General features: G+C 44.3%; 1 protein-coding gene across 15 annotated transcripts in view; it reads left to right on the top strand.

Moving 5' to 3' along the window:
• Positions 1–15,647, top strand: part of LOC109854490 (nucleolysin TIAR) — a 455,086-nt gene that overhangs the window by 408,385 nt on the left and 31,054 nt on the right. For all 15 annotated transcript variants that reach the window (XM_020427608.1, XM_020427620.1, XM_020427609.1 and 12 more), the window contains one exon: positions 2,785–2,887. In XM_020427608.1, coding sequence (XP_020283197.1) covers positions 2,785–2,887 — 103 coding nt within the window. The remainder of the gene's footprint in view (positions 1–2,784; positions 2,888–15,647) is intronic.

The raw sequence follows: 15,647 nt of genomic DNA, 5'->3' as shown, positions 1-15,647 counted from the left end.
TTTGATGGGTGCTTGGACAGCTCGAACAGCCGCGAACGGGGGAGGAGAAAAAGGGTGAAACGGTAGGTAGGGAGAACCGACTGACGGACAGTGGTGCTTCTGGTCGTATCACGTAAACGCCCTGGTCACGCCGCCGGACGGAAGGGGGCAAGCGGCGGCGGCGGCGGCGGCGGCGGCGGCGGTGGTTTTCAGGGGTTAGGCGGGTCGGAGAGAGGCGTCGGGGATATCGACCGAAGTTTAGAATCGGCTTAGAGCGGGGCATTCGGTCGCCTGGCTCTATCTAGGCTAACCGCGCGAATGTGCGCCGTCATATCAGAGGATGGAAATTCGAATCGGAAATACTTTATTCAGATAGAAACCGGCGTGGAAAGGGCACACGGCGTAGAAAAGCGCGGAAAGAGAAAGAGAGAGCCACTGGGGCTCTCGACTGCAGCTTGCACGGCCGTACGAAGAAAGTAACCGGTCGGAGATGAGGCGAAGCCGAGGGACTCCCCCAAATGGCGCAAATGGTTGAGAGCGGAGCAGAGAGAGAGAGAGAGAGAGAGAGAGAAAAAGAGAGAGGGTGGACTGTGCCGCCGCGGAAACTGAAAAGGCGCAGAGGGAAAGATCGTAGAAAACTGAGGGAATGAGGGAGGAGGGGGGTAACAGGGGATTGGACTGGGGTTTTCCCGGTTCTCACTACGCACATCCCCGAGGAGCTTTTCGAACAGTAAACTTTTTCGGGGGAATTTCTCGCGACGAGAATATTTTTAGGTCTCTCCATCCCTCCTCGGCACTTCTTCTTCTCCTTCTTCTCATCCCCCGATGCGATTCTCCGCCACCGTCCGAATGCCACCGTCACGACGTTCGGCGCGCGAGCTCGTGAGCTCTGAGAGAGTGCGCGTGTGTCACGATGCAATCGATGACGTGTGTCACAGCGTATATATTTCTTTCGCACAAGCGGCGCGAATATTACCGGCGGGGTCCGACCTCTTTTTACCTTTCTCGCGCGCGTTACGCGGGGTTTCAGCCGATCGATGGGAAAGATTTCGGCCTTGTTTTTTTTTTTCTTTTTTTTTTCCCTCACACACACACACACACACGGAGCGAACGCAAATGGACGAGCGCGTTGGGATATCGCCGCGAAATCAAGTTTTGTTAGAGCGTTTCTCTCCGCGAAAATAGAGCTCCCGCGGAAATACGTATACATATACACGGTCCCATCTATATCGTCGTCGAAGCCCCCGTTTCTCGTTGCCCTTTGCCAGAAGCGATTCCGTCCAGAAGGGAATCCCGCGATGGAAAATGTCCCCGGATCGCCCGGAGCGGTGCGCGAAAATCCCGGGGAATCAAGAGTGCAGTCGATCGAATAAAATTTCAAAACGTATATTAAGTTGACCTGGATCGAGGGCCACGTCGGCGGGATACCGCGGCTGAATCAACAATAAGTCGCGGATAATATTGACGTCGACATACCTGTTGGTTTTATCCGCGCTTTTGCGTGTGAATGCCGCTCGCATCCTCTCTCGCGCGACGACGACGACATCCTCTCTCTCTCTCTGTCTTTCTTTCTTTCTTTTTCTCGCGAGCGCGAATGTCGCCGCGGTTCTTACGACGACGGGTTCCTCTCTTCCCCGCGCGATTGTTGTTATAGACATTGCGAGCGAAGACAATAAAGGAGCTTTCGCCGTCGCGGTATTTTCATTCGTCTCACGATGAAATCCTTCAGCAGCGTTTCCGCGTAACACGCAAACACAGACACACAATCGCATCTCCAATCATTTTGCAGTTGTATTAGTTATTTTGCAATTTTCCTTCATTAAATGATAAATGTCAATTATTCTTTATTGATGTATCTTTTGTTTGCAGATACTCTTTCTCTCTTTCTCTCTCTCTTTCTCGTTTTCTCTCGCGAACAAATTGAGAGAGCGTTTCTTTTTTCGATGAGTTTCGAAATGGACTAACTCGCGAACTAATTGGTCTATTCGCGGAAATCAAATCCAATAGACCGATCGTCTCGCGAGTTTGGTCTACAAAATTCACATCGATAAAACGAACCAAACCCAAAAAAAGTCTCTCTCTCTCTCTCTCTCTCTCTGTCTCTGTCTCTCGACTCTTTTATCTATCCCCGCGACGTTTTTGTTCCACGTCGTATATTTGTACGCGTATTACACAGAAACGTCTGCTTCGAGAAGCAAAATAGAGCATTGTAATGTAAAAATTTTGCAAATGTTATCCGTACGCATTTACGTTGCCTTCGATAAAGCGGTATTATAAAATAAAATAACTCCACTGTTTCGCGTTGTATGCAAAAATATTTTGTATTTCCATCTGAATGCTTTCTGCAAAATCAACGGTACCTTTGATCGTAAAGAGTGAATTAATGAATGGTCCCGCGGTAACATAAAAATCGTATAACATTTACCGCGCAGATACCGCGCGCTGTATATTAAGCGCGGACTTCCCGCGTGCAAAAACCCGCCGACAAACATGGTTCTAAAATTACGATAAAAACGGGTAACGCCGATAATAGAATGTTAAAGAACGTGTTGGTAAAAAAAAAAAAAAAAAAAATCACACACAGATGTTAAACGACCATGCCGTGATGTTAAACCCACGCAATTTGCAGAGCGTGTACAAAATTGAGACAATCAGGCAATTTCGTCCCGTATGCGTTTAACAATCCCCCCTTCCTTCTCCCCACCCCCCAAGTTTTTGTTGTATTCAAATTAAATTCTGCGCCCAGAAGATGTTGATTAGACGCTGACCCCGTTCTTATTCTTTTTGTTTTTTTTTTTTTTTCAGGAAGCAGAGAGCGCCATCGGTCACATGAACGGCCAGTGGCTTGGCGGAAGAAGTATTCGGACAAATTGGGCCACTCGCAAACCTCCCGCACCTAAATCCGAAGGTAAGGCGTTATCCTTGTAACACACACGGCTCGTGACCGTGCGGTTTGTGTTGTTGCATATAAAAGTGAGTAGCTTAGTGATTGCATGATTGCTATCGTGTGACAAATGGTTTCCCTTATAATGCAGCAGGTGAAAGTGTATTTCAATAGTCGGTTTGAAAACGTGAAACGCGAACGTGTTAAATCCGTATCGCGTATTACGCGATTACATTTCCGTATAAGAGCGGGTTTCTCTCGCCCCGTCAGGTCTCAGTCGTATAATTTTATCGCCGCCTTATTTTCTGAAAAACACTCAAACCCGCGTAACGACACAAAAGAGCGAAATATATATATATATATATATATACATATAGTGTAAGAAAAAAAAATATTGCACTCGCGCGCGCGCGCGTGCGAAAAGAGAGAGAGTTGATATTACCAATAAAGTGGGATACAAAAACTGAGAGGGAATGCGATTACGACGTTGCAAGAAGTTGAAATAGAGTTTTCCTGTTGGAAAAAGAGAAAATATGTTAAGCGCGCGGAGTTTTCGACGGCAAAAAGCTGAAAGCAGTAATTTTCTGATAAGTCGCAGACAGCTCGGCGAGTAGAATAATATATCGTGACGGTGCAATTTTCGGGGGAGAGGAAAATCAAAGGGTCGATACATATTTCTCAAGTGCTTTCTCCTTCTCTCTCTCTCTCTTTCTCTTTCTCTCTCGTCAAAAGCGTTATATTTATTTCCGCGGTGTGCCCCGTCATGAATATCAAACCCCCGGCGCTGCTAAATTAAATATCGCGCTCGTCGGTCGCGAATGCGAAAATTTCGCCGACGCAACCGGAATTCGATTAGGTCGGCGAAATTCTACCGCGCGCACAAATGGATGCGCACGGTCGCGTTATTCTGCGGGAGTTCGAAAGGTCCGCCTCTTGTGCAACACTCGGCGAGTCGTTCGCACAGAAAGCTTTCACTGTGCCATTCAGGAAAGCTCGAAACGGCTTTACCACGAGCGGTTACTCTGCAAAGCGGGCTCTACAAAGGCGCGGCACTAGCCGTTCGAGTGTTTGTTAATCGATACCTTGAGATGGACTCAAGAGCCTTTTTTCAATGGACCGAGACCGGAGGAAGAGGAAGAAGTTCCTACTCGCATCGGACTATCATGTTCCCAGAGTACTGAGATTGATTTCAAAGCCCGCGCGCGCGAGCGACAATATGGACTCTGTGAAAATTTCCCGTAGCAATGGGCGGTGAAGGGAAGAGGGAAGGGGAGTGCGCGCGGTAGAGGGTCAACAAATATTTTCTTCCCTCTCCTTTTCTGAAACGGCGTTTAACTCGACGCGATAAGTCGCAAATCGCATTTTCGCCCGCGCGTTGCATTGAGACGAGAGAGAAAACTCACTCTTTGGAAATATATTTGGGGAAAAAAGTTTGCGCAACGCGCGCGGTTTGCGTGACGAAATTAGAACAACGAGATTTCGGAAACCGAAATACACACCCGGACGATTTGAATTGCAAAAGGGAACGACGAATTATCGTTGCTTACGCGGCATCGTCGCGGCCGATGAACGAGAGCGTAGTCGGTGTCGGAGGGGAGAGAAGAAAAAAAAAAAAAAATAGAGAAAGAAAAACGCTCTCTTTCGAGATAGTAATTACTTGTATAATTAGGATGGTTTGAGACAACGGCAAGATGAAAGCCCTGGCTCAGTGAGGATAGTAAGAATCCAATTGAAGTTATGAACTAAACGCATAATGAGCTTGGAGGTAGCACTCCGAGGCCCCAAGTAAGTATTATTATATTATCATAAGCGGCTCTTCGTCGCCGGAGTCGAGGACTCCATCGTCCATCCTCGGGAGTCACCCTTCCTTCTCTCTCTCTCTCTCTCTCTCTTTCTCTCTCTTCTCTCGCCCGACCTCTCGGCTAACTAATTTCATTCCGCAAGTCTTTAATTAGTATTCGTCGCGGGGCGTCCAAACTTTTTCACTAGGCGAGGGTTTGCGAGAACTCGACCTACCAACCCCTCTCCCGGATTGTTCGCCCGTATTTGCATAGGCCAAATTCGCGGAAAGTACTTTCTTGCCGGCCACCTTTACGCGGTTAATATTCCCGGGACGTATCCCCCAAATTTCTCATAAGAGAAAATAATGGTCCCGAAGAAAAGTTCGCCCTGTGTGTTCCAGCTTTTCTCTCTCTTTCTCTCTCTCTCTCTCTTTCTGTTCCTTCTCGCCGTAAACATCCAGCCTTCGCGCGACAGTTTCCGCGCGCGCGGACGTAATACGTTACCGCGATTAAAAATGCGGGAACCGACCGTGGATTACTTTAATTTATAATACTCTTTTTTTTTTTTGCCTTTCTAATTCTTTATATTCTAATTTACATTTTTCGCGCGGAGGCGCAGTTTTTGCCGGTAAAACGCGCCCGAATGTGTTTCTCGGTTTCCTCTCCTCGTGTTTCCTCTTTGCTCCCGCGGCGTCTCCCTCTCTCATTTTCTATAAGCAGCGCGTCCCTGACGTAATCTAAAGCTTCATTTTCATTTCGACCTCTCTCGGAATCCTCTGTGATATTAAGGTTTAGAGATTCGCGGTAAGGGCGTCTTGCTTCTTTGTAATTAAGTTGCCGTGGAATACAAAAGAATGTTGATTATCTTGTTACGTGTAATTTAAATTCCACCGTTTTTTTTTTTTTTTTTTTTGTGTTTGACCGAAGCAATAAAACTAGAAATATACGTCGCAAAAAGAAAGGAACGCACTTTTGTATTTCATGAAATATTCCCGTTCGAGAAAAATTGCATAAAAATGCGATAAATATAACGAGTTTAATTTATTTCAAGCTCGTGCTTTTTATTACACCTATTATTCGAATCGTGTTTTAGCGCAATTGCAATGATTAACGAGTGTTTAAACTAATATTTTAATATTGACTCGGCAAATTAGAGACTGCATAAATTTAATTAGCAGTCTAATTACGAAAAGCTCGACTGTTCTCTTAACGATTAAATTTTGCTTCCATCGGACTCTCCGGTGCGGTCATAATATATTTAAGATTTTTTTTCACAAATTGAAAATGAAATAATTATTTATGTTTACCGTCAATACTTTTGCTTCGTCTTGAATTAATTAATTAATAATAATAACCACACGTCATAAATGTCCCAATGATCGGACGTTTGTTAAAGAAATAATTACGTAAATATATTTGCCACCAGATATAAAATGTGTTGAACATTTGTTCTCAACCCCCGTGGAAAATTACTTTGTTGATAATTGCGTTTCCTTAATAAAAATGTCTGACCGGTGGTTACTTGTCCGATCATTCACATTTACACAAACGGAATGTGATTATGTCACATTTTTGACGTGCGTTATCCGCATTGAACTGTACACAATCTTATTGGCGAATTCTAACAAAACTCTCGAGCTTCGAGTGGACGACTTGGCACGTTTGAAGCAAATTCTCGCATTGTGTCGACACGGCCAATCGTGTTCGGCCAAGTACGTGCACTCGAGTTATATCTGCGCCTTTCGATTTGTGCGTACTTCAAAGTCACTCTCTTTTCGCATAATATCACGTACCTGCGGGTCGCCGTGGCATAAAAAGACCTTCTTGGCGACTCTCCTTCAACGAAGTTGCGGCAATACGGCAAAGCGGCATAACTTTCGTCACGCGGTTGTAACGGATATTTGCGAATCGCAAAAAGTTGTTGAGAATGTTATCGAACAAATTTGCAATATTTCGAAACCCAACAGAAAATTCTGACGAAACGGAAAGAGGATTCGGGAGGATGTGTGTGCGTCGAGAGTTCGACAAATACGCAAACACGTGTCTTTGATTTTTTTGCAAAAGTATCCGCGAACGTTTTCAACCATTTTAACGCGGAACGCAATAAGACAATTTCTGTGTGTTTTTTTTTTTTTCTCGTTCTCTTTCGCATTGCACGAGTGTGTTGCACGATCTGCGCTTTTTATTATATCGCGCAAGCTCGTAGAAAAAAATCCATTACAAAAGGTTACAACGGGAATAAAATCGCGTTTAATTAAAATTGCTCCGCGTGCGTCACAGATTACGACGCACGCGTGTCGGTCGGTCGGGAGGGAGAGGGGGCCGACACGCGCGTGTCAATACAATTTTAACGCATTAACGAAGAACACTAAGTAACCAATGCGTGAATTCGCTCACCTGCAACGTAATACGGCGGTATCAAAAGCTTTGGGCGAGAAGGGAGGATAGAGAAAAGGGGACTTAAATAAGTTGAAACGAGACGCACGATAAAAGGAAAACAACGGCTTGGAAAATATCGAGGAGAGAGAGCGCGCTTGAAAGTGCGGTGTACGCGCCCACGTTGAAGCGCATTCAAAGAAAACAGGGAGAAGTCCCGAGTGCAAGTTTATCGGCTGGCGTTTTACCCGGCTGAATTACACGTCGGAGTTTATATGGCCCCGGACTTTTCTCCTCTTCGCTTCGATATATTCTTCTTCCGCAGGCACACACACACAGGCACACACACACACACACATATATATATCTCGGACAGTTTCGCCAACTCTCATCTGCAAATTCAAAACGCGCGGCGCACCATAATCCAACGTGCGCCGATCTGCATGCCCCGATGAGAACGGGGGAAGATGTGTGTTACGGCAAACCGTATATATTGACATGCTCTCTTGAGTTACACTGTATACGACAAATATCGAGGTGGCAGCCGTCACGCAAATAAACAAACGGAATCGAGATAATTTGTTTGCGTCGCGCGCGAACACGAACGCCGATATATATATATATATATACACTTGGAAAGGGAACACACACCCCGACTTTCCGTTTGTATTTACCTTACAAATGAAAAGGGAGATTGTTGATATCAATTCTCAATATCGTAATATCAATCGGACGAGAAAGAAGAAACGGTGGAAAGGGAGAGAAAGGGTTTGGTGGGAGATATGAAGTTGGGTAACAGTTGGGTCGTGCCAGCATTTAATTTGACTGAGCTCCCCCGAAGTTAGACCGGCAACTGGGCCAATATTTTATAGCCGTGGCAATTAGATAATTTTGCGGTCAGGCAAAAATATGATTGCTGGCGTGTGAAGGGACAAACTTGGGCGCGGGTTAATGTCGAAAGTTTGTATCGCCCGCCCGACGTCGGGATCGTACGTAGTAGTCGAACACCCCGGTAACACCTCTGTGTGAGAGGAAGTATAGCAAACGGAACGATGACGTACACATATTATCCCCGGCGACGTGATATATCACAGTAAATGCGGTACCTAATTTCCGTCGAAGTTTATATTTTCGCAACTTTATGTTCGCGCGCAACATTTTTGCCACACCGATAGAAAATCGCGATGTTATATTCTGTCTCTCTCGTGTCGCTCAAGATTTGTGCGATTCGAATTTAACTCTAATTCTCGACCTTTTTTTTGTTGTTTGCATTTTTCGAGACACTCTTCAACAAAATCATTGCAAATAAATTGTGTACAGGGGTAGTTTTTCGTTAAATAAACAATAAAACATATCAGCGGACACTTGAAAGAAGATGCTAAAAGTTTTGCAAAATTTTCTTAGTATTTTAAAATAAGAAAAAAACCGGTTTCAGAATTAGGATTAAATATCGAATCGAAATAACTCAACCTCTCTCGGGTTCAAAAATTCACATTCAGTTGCGGTATTCAGTCTAATTAGTTTTTTTTTTTTTTAGCAGAAAATATGTTGTGCTCGTCCGCGCATGACACGTTCGAAAAAACAGCTAATTATAAAACGAAGCATGTGGAAAGACAGCAAAATTATTGCGCGCTCGCGCGCGTGATGTTTTTTTTTATTTTTTTTATTTTTATTTTTATTTATTATATTGCCACACAGTTACCAATTTTATTTCCAATGTATTTTATTATAACAACCCCCTCAGTGCATAAGCCGAACACGCGGAAAATGTATATTTAATATGCGTAGCGCCATTCTGCATGATTACTATCTGTCTCCATTATTAAATAACTCGAAACGCGGCACGCAGTGCGTACAAAGTTAGCGCACGCTAAACAAACGGCTTATATATTTCAATAATGCATATTAAAGTTTGCGCGTTGTGTATTGTAATATAATATAAATAATAGAGAGATAAACAAAATAACACGGGCGTTAGCTAAAACTTCGGAGCTAGACGCACACAACGTGCATATTATAATTTAGAGAGAACACTCGTCAGAAGAACATAATTACTAAAAACACACACGCCGAAAAGAGAGATATATATATATATATATATATATATATATATTTCTGTCGAAAAAGAGACGGAGATAATGCGCGCCGTCGGATTAGCAGAAACTACACGAGACTCTCTTTACACTGAAACCGTCTCAGATGTACAATACGACAGATATATATATATATATATGTATATTTTTTTTTTACGCTTGGAAGAGCAACACCAAAAATATTTAAAATGCTCAACAACACTTGGCACGTCTGTTTTTGATTCGATCCGACCTAGTCTGACTTAACATGATTAACCCTCGGAGGTCGCACCCTTCGGAAGACCGTGACTGGGTCACTTCTAACTCGTTTTCCGAATGATAAAAAGTCGTTGGCGTACACTCGTGTTGCGCATCGAATACGTATACAAAGTTTTATACGCGAAATATTATCTTATATATTTTATTATTCTTTTCAAACTTATTTTGTTTATTATATTTAAATGTAATTTAGTTGTATTTGGTTAATTAGTTACGTAAAAAATATCTGTGGAGTGACTCAGCCACCACGAGTCTCCGTCTCTTGGTAAAAAACAAAAAAAAAAAAAACAAACAAATTACAATACACATTTCCAATTTCGCGCAAGCATTTGATCTTATCCGCATAATGGAACATGCGAACGAAGGTACGCAAACGAGAAGAAATTGCAATAACCGAGTGTACTTCGTGGCGCGGTATCTTCTTCTTTTCGCGATTTCGCCTCAGCGATCAGATATTATACATATAACGCGCGGCATTAACGATCCGGGATTTTCGCTGTTATATTTGCATAAAAGAGCGTAATACGGTACGAACCGTTTCGAGACACACAACGTGGCCGTTCTCTTGTTCGCGAGAAGTTGAGTTCGCGGCGACACGAAGCCGGTGAAATACAAATCCGCGTAATTAGCGCGTCGATAATACGCGCCGCACGGCGACATGTGTAATATCACGCCATGTAAATATACCTCTCGTTACGTACGTCGGAGAGAGAGAGAGAGAGAGAGAGAGAGCGGAGTAGATGCTATCGCGAAATCGTCGTCGCGAACTTCCCTCTTTCCCGTCAACTACGGGGTTGCGCGCAATACATCGTATACCGAGCGCCAGATCTTAACGCACCGGAAGGGCTAGTCCATCAAGGGGTGACGGGCGGGTCGACGTGCGGGCATTGAATAAGCAACGCGGTCCGTTTGCGTGGGTTAAGTGTCGAGCCGTGTTGCCTCGCAACACACGGGGCACACGCTTTGCCGGGCGCTAAAGTGCGCAAGTATATACTCGTGCCAGATAGGGGGGAATAAGAGCATGTGTGCGATGCATTCTCTACCCGGGGATCTCGGGTGTAGCGAGAACGCGAACGTTATATATGCGTGCCGGTCGATCGTCGGATTGTCTACTTGCAGGTGCTCGTCGCACCGGTTAAAGCCGGCCGAGAGACGAGAAGTCGGCCAGCCCCTTTAAATTCACCCTTCATCTATCCGCTTGCCTTACGACCTTAAGCGGGAGGGTTGGGGACGAGAAAGAGAGAGAGAGAGAGGGTTGCGCTCTTATCGCGCCGCGGACCTTAACGCGTTGCCGCTCGTCGAGCGCTTCTATTACGAGGCTGTTGTCGACGCTTTCTCACGATCGAGGGGAGCCCGAGTTTAGACGGAAATCTCCAACAAGTCGTCGAGTCCTTGTAGAGTGCTCGACTGTGCTCCGTATTAAATTACACGGTGATCTTAAACTCACTCGGCGCTCTCCGAGTGGGACAGCCTGTCGGACGGGTGAGTACGTGTGGCTTTTGGTTACAGACAAGAGAGAGAAATCTTGTGTCTCAGGTGCCCATCTTTCTCCCCACCTTTCCCCACCGAGTTGAAAGTCATCGTCAAAAGTTACTTTATCAGCCGAATTTTTTTTTATTTTTATTTTTTTTTATTTTTATTTTACGTCGTCGTGTCTGACGTACGTAAAAATCTTCTTCGCCGAGTTCAAAGGGACGCATTTGAGCGGCGAATGTTTTTATATATCAATTTTTATCGGAGAGAATGATAAACCGATTCGCCTACGGGTATCGCCATCGGACAATGACGGATAATCCATCGGTCAGCTTTTTTGTCAAAGTGTCACGGTTTGATAAAGCTACGCGAAATCGAGGATCAATTTAATTAAAGACGTCTCCGTACTCGTGATTTCCTCCGTCCCATCTGTCCCACATGATTTGCAACCGCGCGTCCGACGAGAACCACCACCGACCCGGGCTCGCTGCCGCGCACGTTAAATCGTTAACCGCCGATAATTACTTTTATAGCTCAAGGGGCGAGTCAAGTGCTTCTCTCTCTCTCTCTCTCTCTCTCTCTTTTCCTCCCCTAGGTACCGCCATGTTAAGTGTACATCGTTGTGTACGCGTATACATTTACAGGCGTGTATGCGCAACACTCTAGAGAAGCCGAATGAAACGTCAACAGACGAAACTACCAACCAACAACCCGCCCGATGCATTTCCCTACCATCCGCCGCCCGTTTCCCTCCCCTTCCCCGCGTCTCTCTCTCTCTCTCTCTCTCTCGCTTGCCGTCTCTTCTCTCCCGTATATATCCTTTCCTCCTGTGTTTTCCGGCTATCCATCCTCGCTTTAGGCTGTGAGCGCGGAGGTTTCTGCTTGTTGCATCGACGCGGCCCGGCTTGTTCCCGACGAGAGTTTTTGATTAGCTGCCCGTATCACAACAGCCCGCGGCTGGCCTCGTACATCGAAGCAGCATGAATAGCAAATTGGTTGGAATTGCCGCGGAACGGGAAGTTTATATCCCTTAGGAAACGGGGGCGAGTCGACGTTTCAAAAGCATTACCCGCCGCGCTCTTTTGCGCATCGAAACCGCAAACGACACGCTCGCGCGCGCAACGACACGTCCTCATACCCCCGCGGAGAGAAAGAGAGAGAGAGAGAAGAGAGTGAGAGAGTCAATCGGCTTTGATATCAAACCGGGTAAACGTGATTAGTATCATGTCGTACGGGATTATCCATCAAACTTCGCGTAACGCAATTTGCAGAGTCTGAAGACCTTGACACGACCGTAACACGTGATGGAAACGGATCTTATCGCCGTATTTCACGGGGTACGACACGGGTAATAACTAAACATAGACTGGCAAATTCGATCGTGCCCGACGCGATATCGTAATTGATATTAGAAGATTTCGGCGTGTGTCAAAGCGTGTGTCAAATTTCTCGAAACGCACACCTTTGCGAGCGTGCGAGCGAGCGATTGAAAAAATTGGAGAAACGATTTAATCTCTGCAATGGACACACACCTGGCGGAGGATTTGTCAAAGGAAACATTTTTTTATCAATTTTGATTTCAATCAAAATCGATTTATTTGACTCGCGAACTAGAACAAACAAAATTGACACGTCACAATTTTTGTTTTTTTTTTTTAATGAAAATTAACAGGAAATAAAATTTTTTACAGAAAAAAACTCACGTTGCTATTTGTAAATGAAAAAAGAAAAAAGTTTCAAAACTGCGCGGTCGCGCATTAAATTCGCAAGTGAACGACGCGTGAACACAAACGCGTTGACGTGCGAATTAATTGATACATAAATTAATCGATTATATAAATTAACAATCGTACGCGAGAATTTCCGGTTCCGCGACGGGTCGCGTCGCACGTCGGAGTGTGTGCGCGTCCTCCGATTCTACATTAACTTAGATTAATAAACATGATGTCGCATAATTGATGTGTAAATTGTTGCATTTTGAGCAACGACTATAAATCGTCGCAACTAACCAGAGCGTATCCATCAACGCATCTGCATTATCATGTATGAGCCGCATAGATTATATATCCTAAATATCTTGTTTGTCTTGCAACGTACGGATGTGTGCGGCCGGGTGTACTAATTATTATGGCGTAATGTATTATCATAATATTGTGATGACAAGCACACGCGCACGCACGCACACACGCACACACGAGTCGTCATTTCGATTAAAGCCTATGAGTAACAGTATCTATGTTCGGTTCTCCTCTGATTTAAACACAGTTTCTAGATGGGCACGGATCGCGTGGTTTATGATCCCTTCAATTAGCTAATGGCCTAAATCGCGAGTGCGAAAACAGTTAATTAATTATACGCCGCAAGAATATCCGCGCCTCTCCGTCGTCCTATTTCTCCTGGCGACGAGAGATTATTATGTGTGTGTGTGTGTATGTGTACATATGTGTATATATATATGTGTGCGCGCTAAAATCGATTTTTTGATATTGCTCGCACGATTTAACTAATCGGAGGACAAAGATGCGCGCGCCCGCAACGCTTGCGAGAGAGAGCCTCTCTCGAACAGATGAGCCGCAATTTCTTCTGCCCCAGTATCTCCGGGTCACTCTGACTTCCTGACTCGATAATGCGGCAAGATTGTGAAACTTTCGGACAGAATACGAAAATCCCTGCGCGTGATGCGAATTAACGAGGAGAGCAACCGATCGCGCAAATACGACGATAGTTCGAGTCGGTACAAAAAGAGAGAGAGAGAGAGAGAGAGAGAGAAAGAAAAAATGCGATATATCGCGTGAGAAAAAAAAGTTGATCGAAAGAATAGACAAGCGCTCGTGTATTTCGTACCGCAAATTGAAGGAAATTGGAGGCTTTGTTATTTACAGTTGATCCCCCGAGGAGAGAGAGGTTGGGACCCTTAGCGTCGGTTTAAAGCCTCGACCTTCTTTTGTCTTCCCCTCCTTTCTTTCCTTCTTTCTCTGTTTCGTTATTTCGCGAATAATGAAGCTTGAGAAATGCTCGCAAAAATCCACAAATGAAAACAAAAACGCAAAAGTAATTGCACATTACGATATATATACGTGCTTGTTAATAAAATCGCGCGCGGGCTTTTTTTTTTTTTTTTCGCAACAACTTCCATTGTGATTTAAGAAATTGAAACAATTTAGAGAGAAAGAAAGAAAGAAAGAGAGAGACAAGATCTCTCGTTTGAGAACTCGATTTACACACAACAGTGGAAATAAAATAATTGTCACAAAGTTTCGGTAAAAAAAAAAAAAAAAAAAAAAAAAGTGAAAACAGCCGCAAGTTGGGCAAAGAAACGGATTTCGTAATTAAGTAGATTCTCTCGTTCTCCATTTCTCAACTTTATAAAAGAATGAGATTGCAATTCTAATTGTTGCCTGATCGCAAAACATTAAAAGTCGACGAAAACCACTTATATAAATTTTTCATTGTCACCGTAATTGCTCCGAGTTCGTGCTCAGTGACCCGTTTCGAAAGAGGTAATGTTCCAAGCCCCGACCCCGTGATGTTACACCGAGTCCCGTAGGTATTGTTCTGAGGAGTACCTTACACTTGAGATGTATTTTCGCGCAAGAAGCAGCAAACGTATCCCCCGGTCGTGCATCTCCTCTCTTTGGCCCGTGTGTACTAACAGCATCGTGTCGGGGTCGTTGCGAAGATCCATTTGGTCGTTAAAACACTCGGTCTTTTCTATCGCGCAATTCGCGGAGCCATTGGGAACAATCTGTCGTAATGGTCGTTCGCGCGTTCCGAATTTTGGTTTAAATAATGAGAGCGCGCGTTTGTTTTTGGTGTGTTTGTGCGCGTTCCGGTTCGGGAACGGAAAATGTGAATTTTTAATCCGGGATAAATATTAGCGCGCGAACGTTAAAATACGATTCCGTTTCACTTCAACATCCGCATCGGGGTTGAGCCGTTTAGAACGGAGGGTGGGAGGGGGGGGGATAAGCCCGGAATACGTACGGAAATTAATATCGACGATTGTCCTGGGAATAATAATAGCCGTGTTAGTTTTCGCGCAGGCGCGACTCTTCGGTTTTAAATGCCGCGCTCTCGGGGGTTAATTGTATATCGGCGGCGGTTACCATACGGATATTTCGTGGATAAAATCGAGGCGAGTTCAAGACGCGCGTTTAAAAAAACAAAAAAAAAAAAACGAAGCAATGTAATTTTTCGGTATTGTTTTTTATATACGTTGAAATTATACATAGAAAACACATTGCGCGCCGCGTGAAATTACAATAAACAACATAAATTATTTCGCGCGCACATCGCACACAGGACCGTGTGGCGCGCGCGCGCAGCAACAAATTATAGATATCGCGAGTAATTACAACGCGCGCTAAAAGATGCATTGTGTGTTTTTCCATGAATTGTCGATGGAGCGGTCAAATATTGAAGACGTTTTAATATTATTCTCCAAACACGACGCGGCTGCATTATTTGACACACAGATGGACTTTACGCGTGAATGATTGATGGCGTTTTCGAAATCATATATTTAATAGCAAAAACAAAAAAAAACGTGTGTTCGGGAGAGGAAGGGGGGCGGAAATGTTTCTTCTCTCTCGTGAAAAAACGAAACGATCGAAACGCCGGAGTATAATATTCCGGAGATTTACAATATTTTTCTTTTTATAAAGACTTAAGGCTCGTGAAATTTAAACCAATGAATGAATATAAGGCCTTACGAGCCGTTCTCAAGGTGTTTGAGCGAGAACTTATACATGTATAAGTATACACATGTAACGAATTCACTTGTAAATTTTTACAAGTGAGTTT

The sequence above is a fragment of the Pseudomyrmex gracilis genome, unplaced genomic scaffold, assembly GCF_002006095.1.
Source record: "Pseudomyrmex gracilis isolate BER0280 unplaced genomic scaffold, ASM200609v1 scaffold_68, whole genome shotgun sequence".
Lineage (NCBI taxonomy): Eukaryota > Metazoa > Arthropoda > Insecta > Hymenoptera > Formicidae > Pseudomyrmex > Pseudomyrmex gracilis.
Note: the sequence above shows the minus strand (reverse complement) of the source record. Positions and strands in the feature narration are given on the sequence as shown.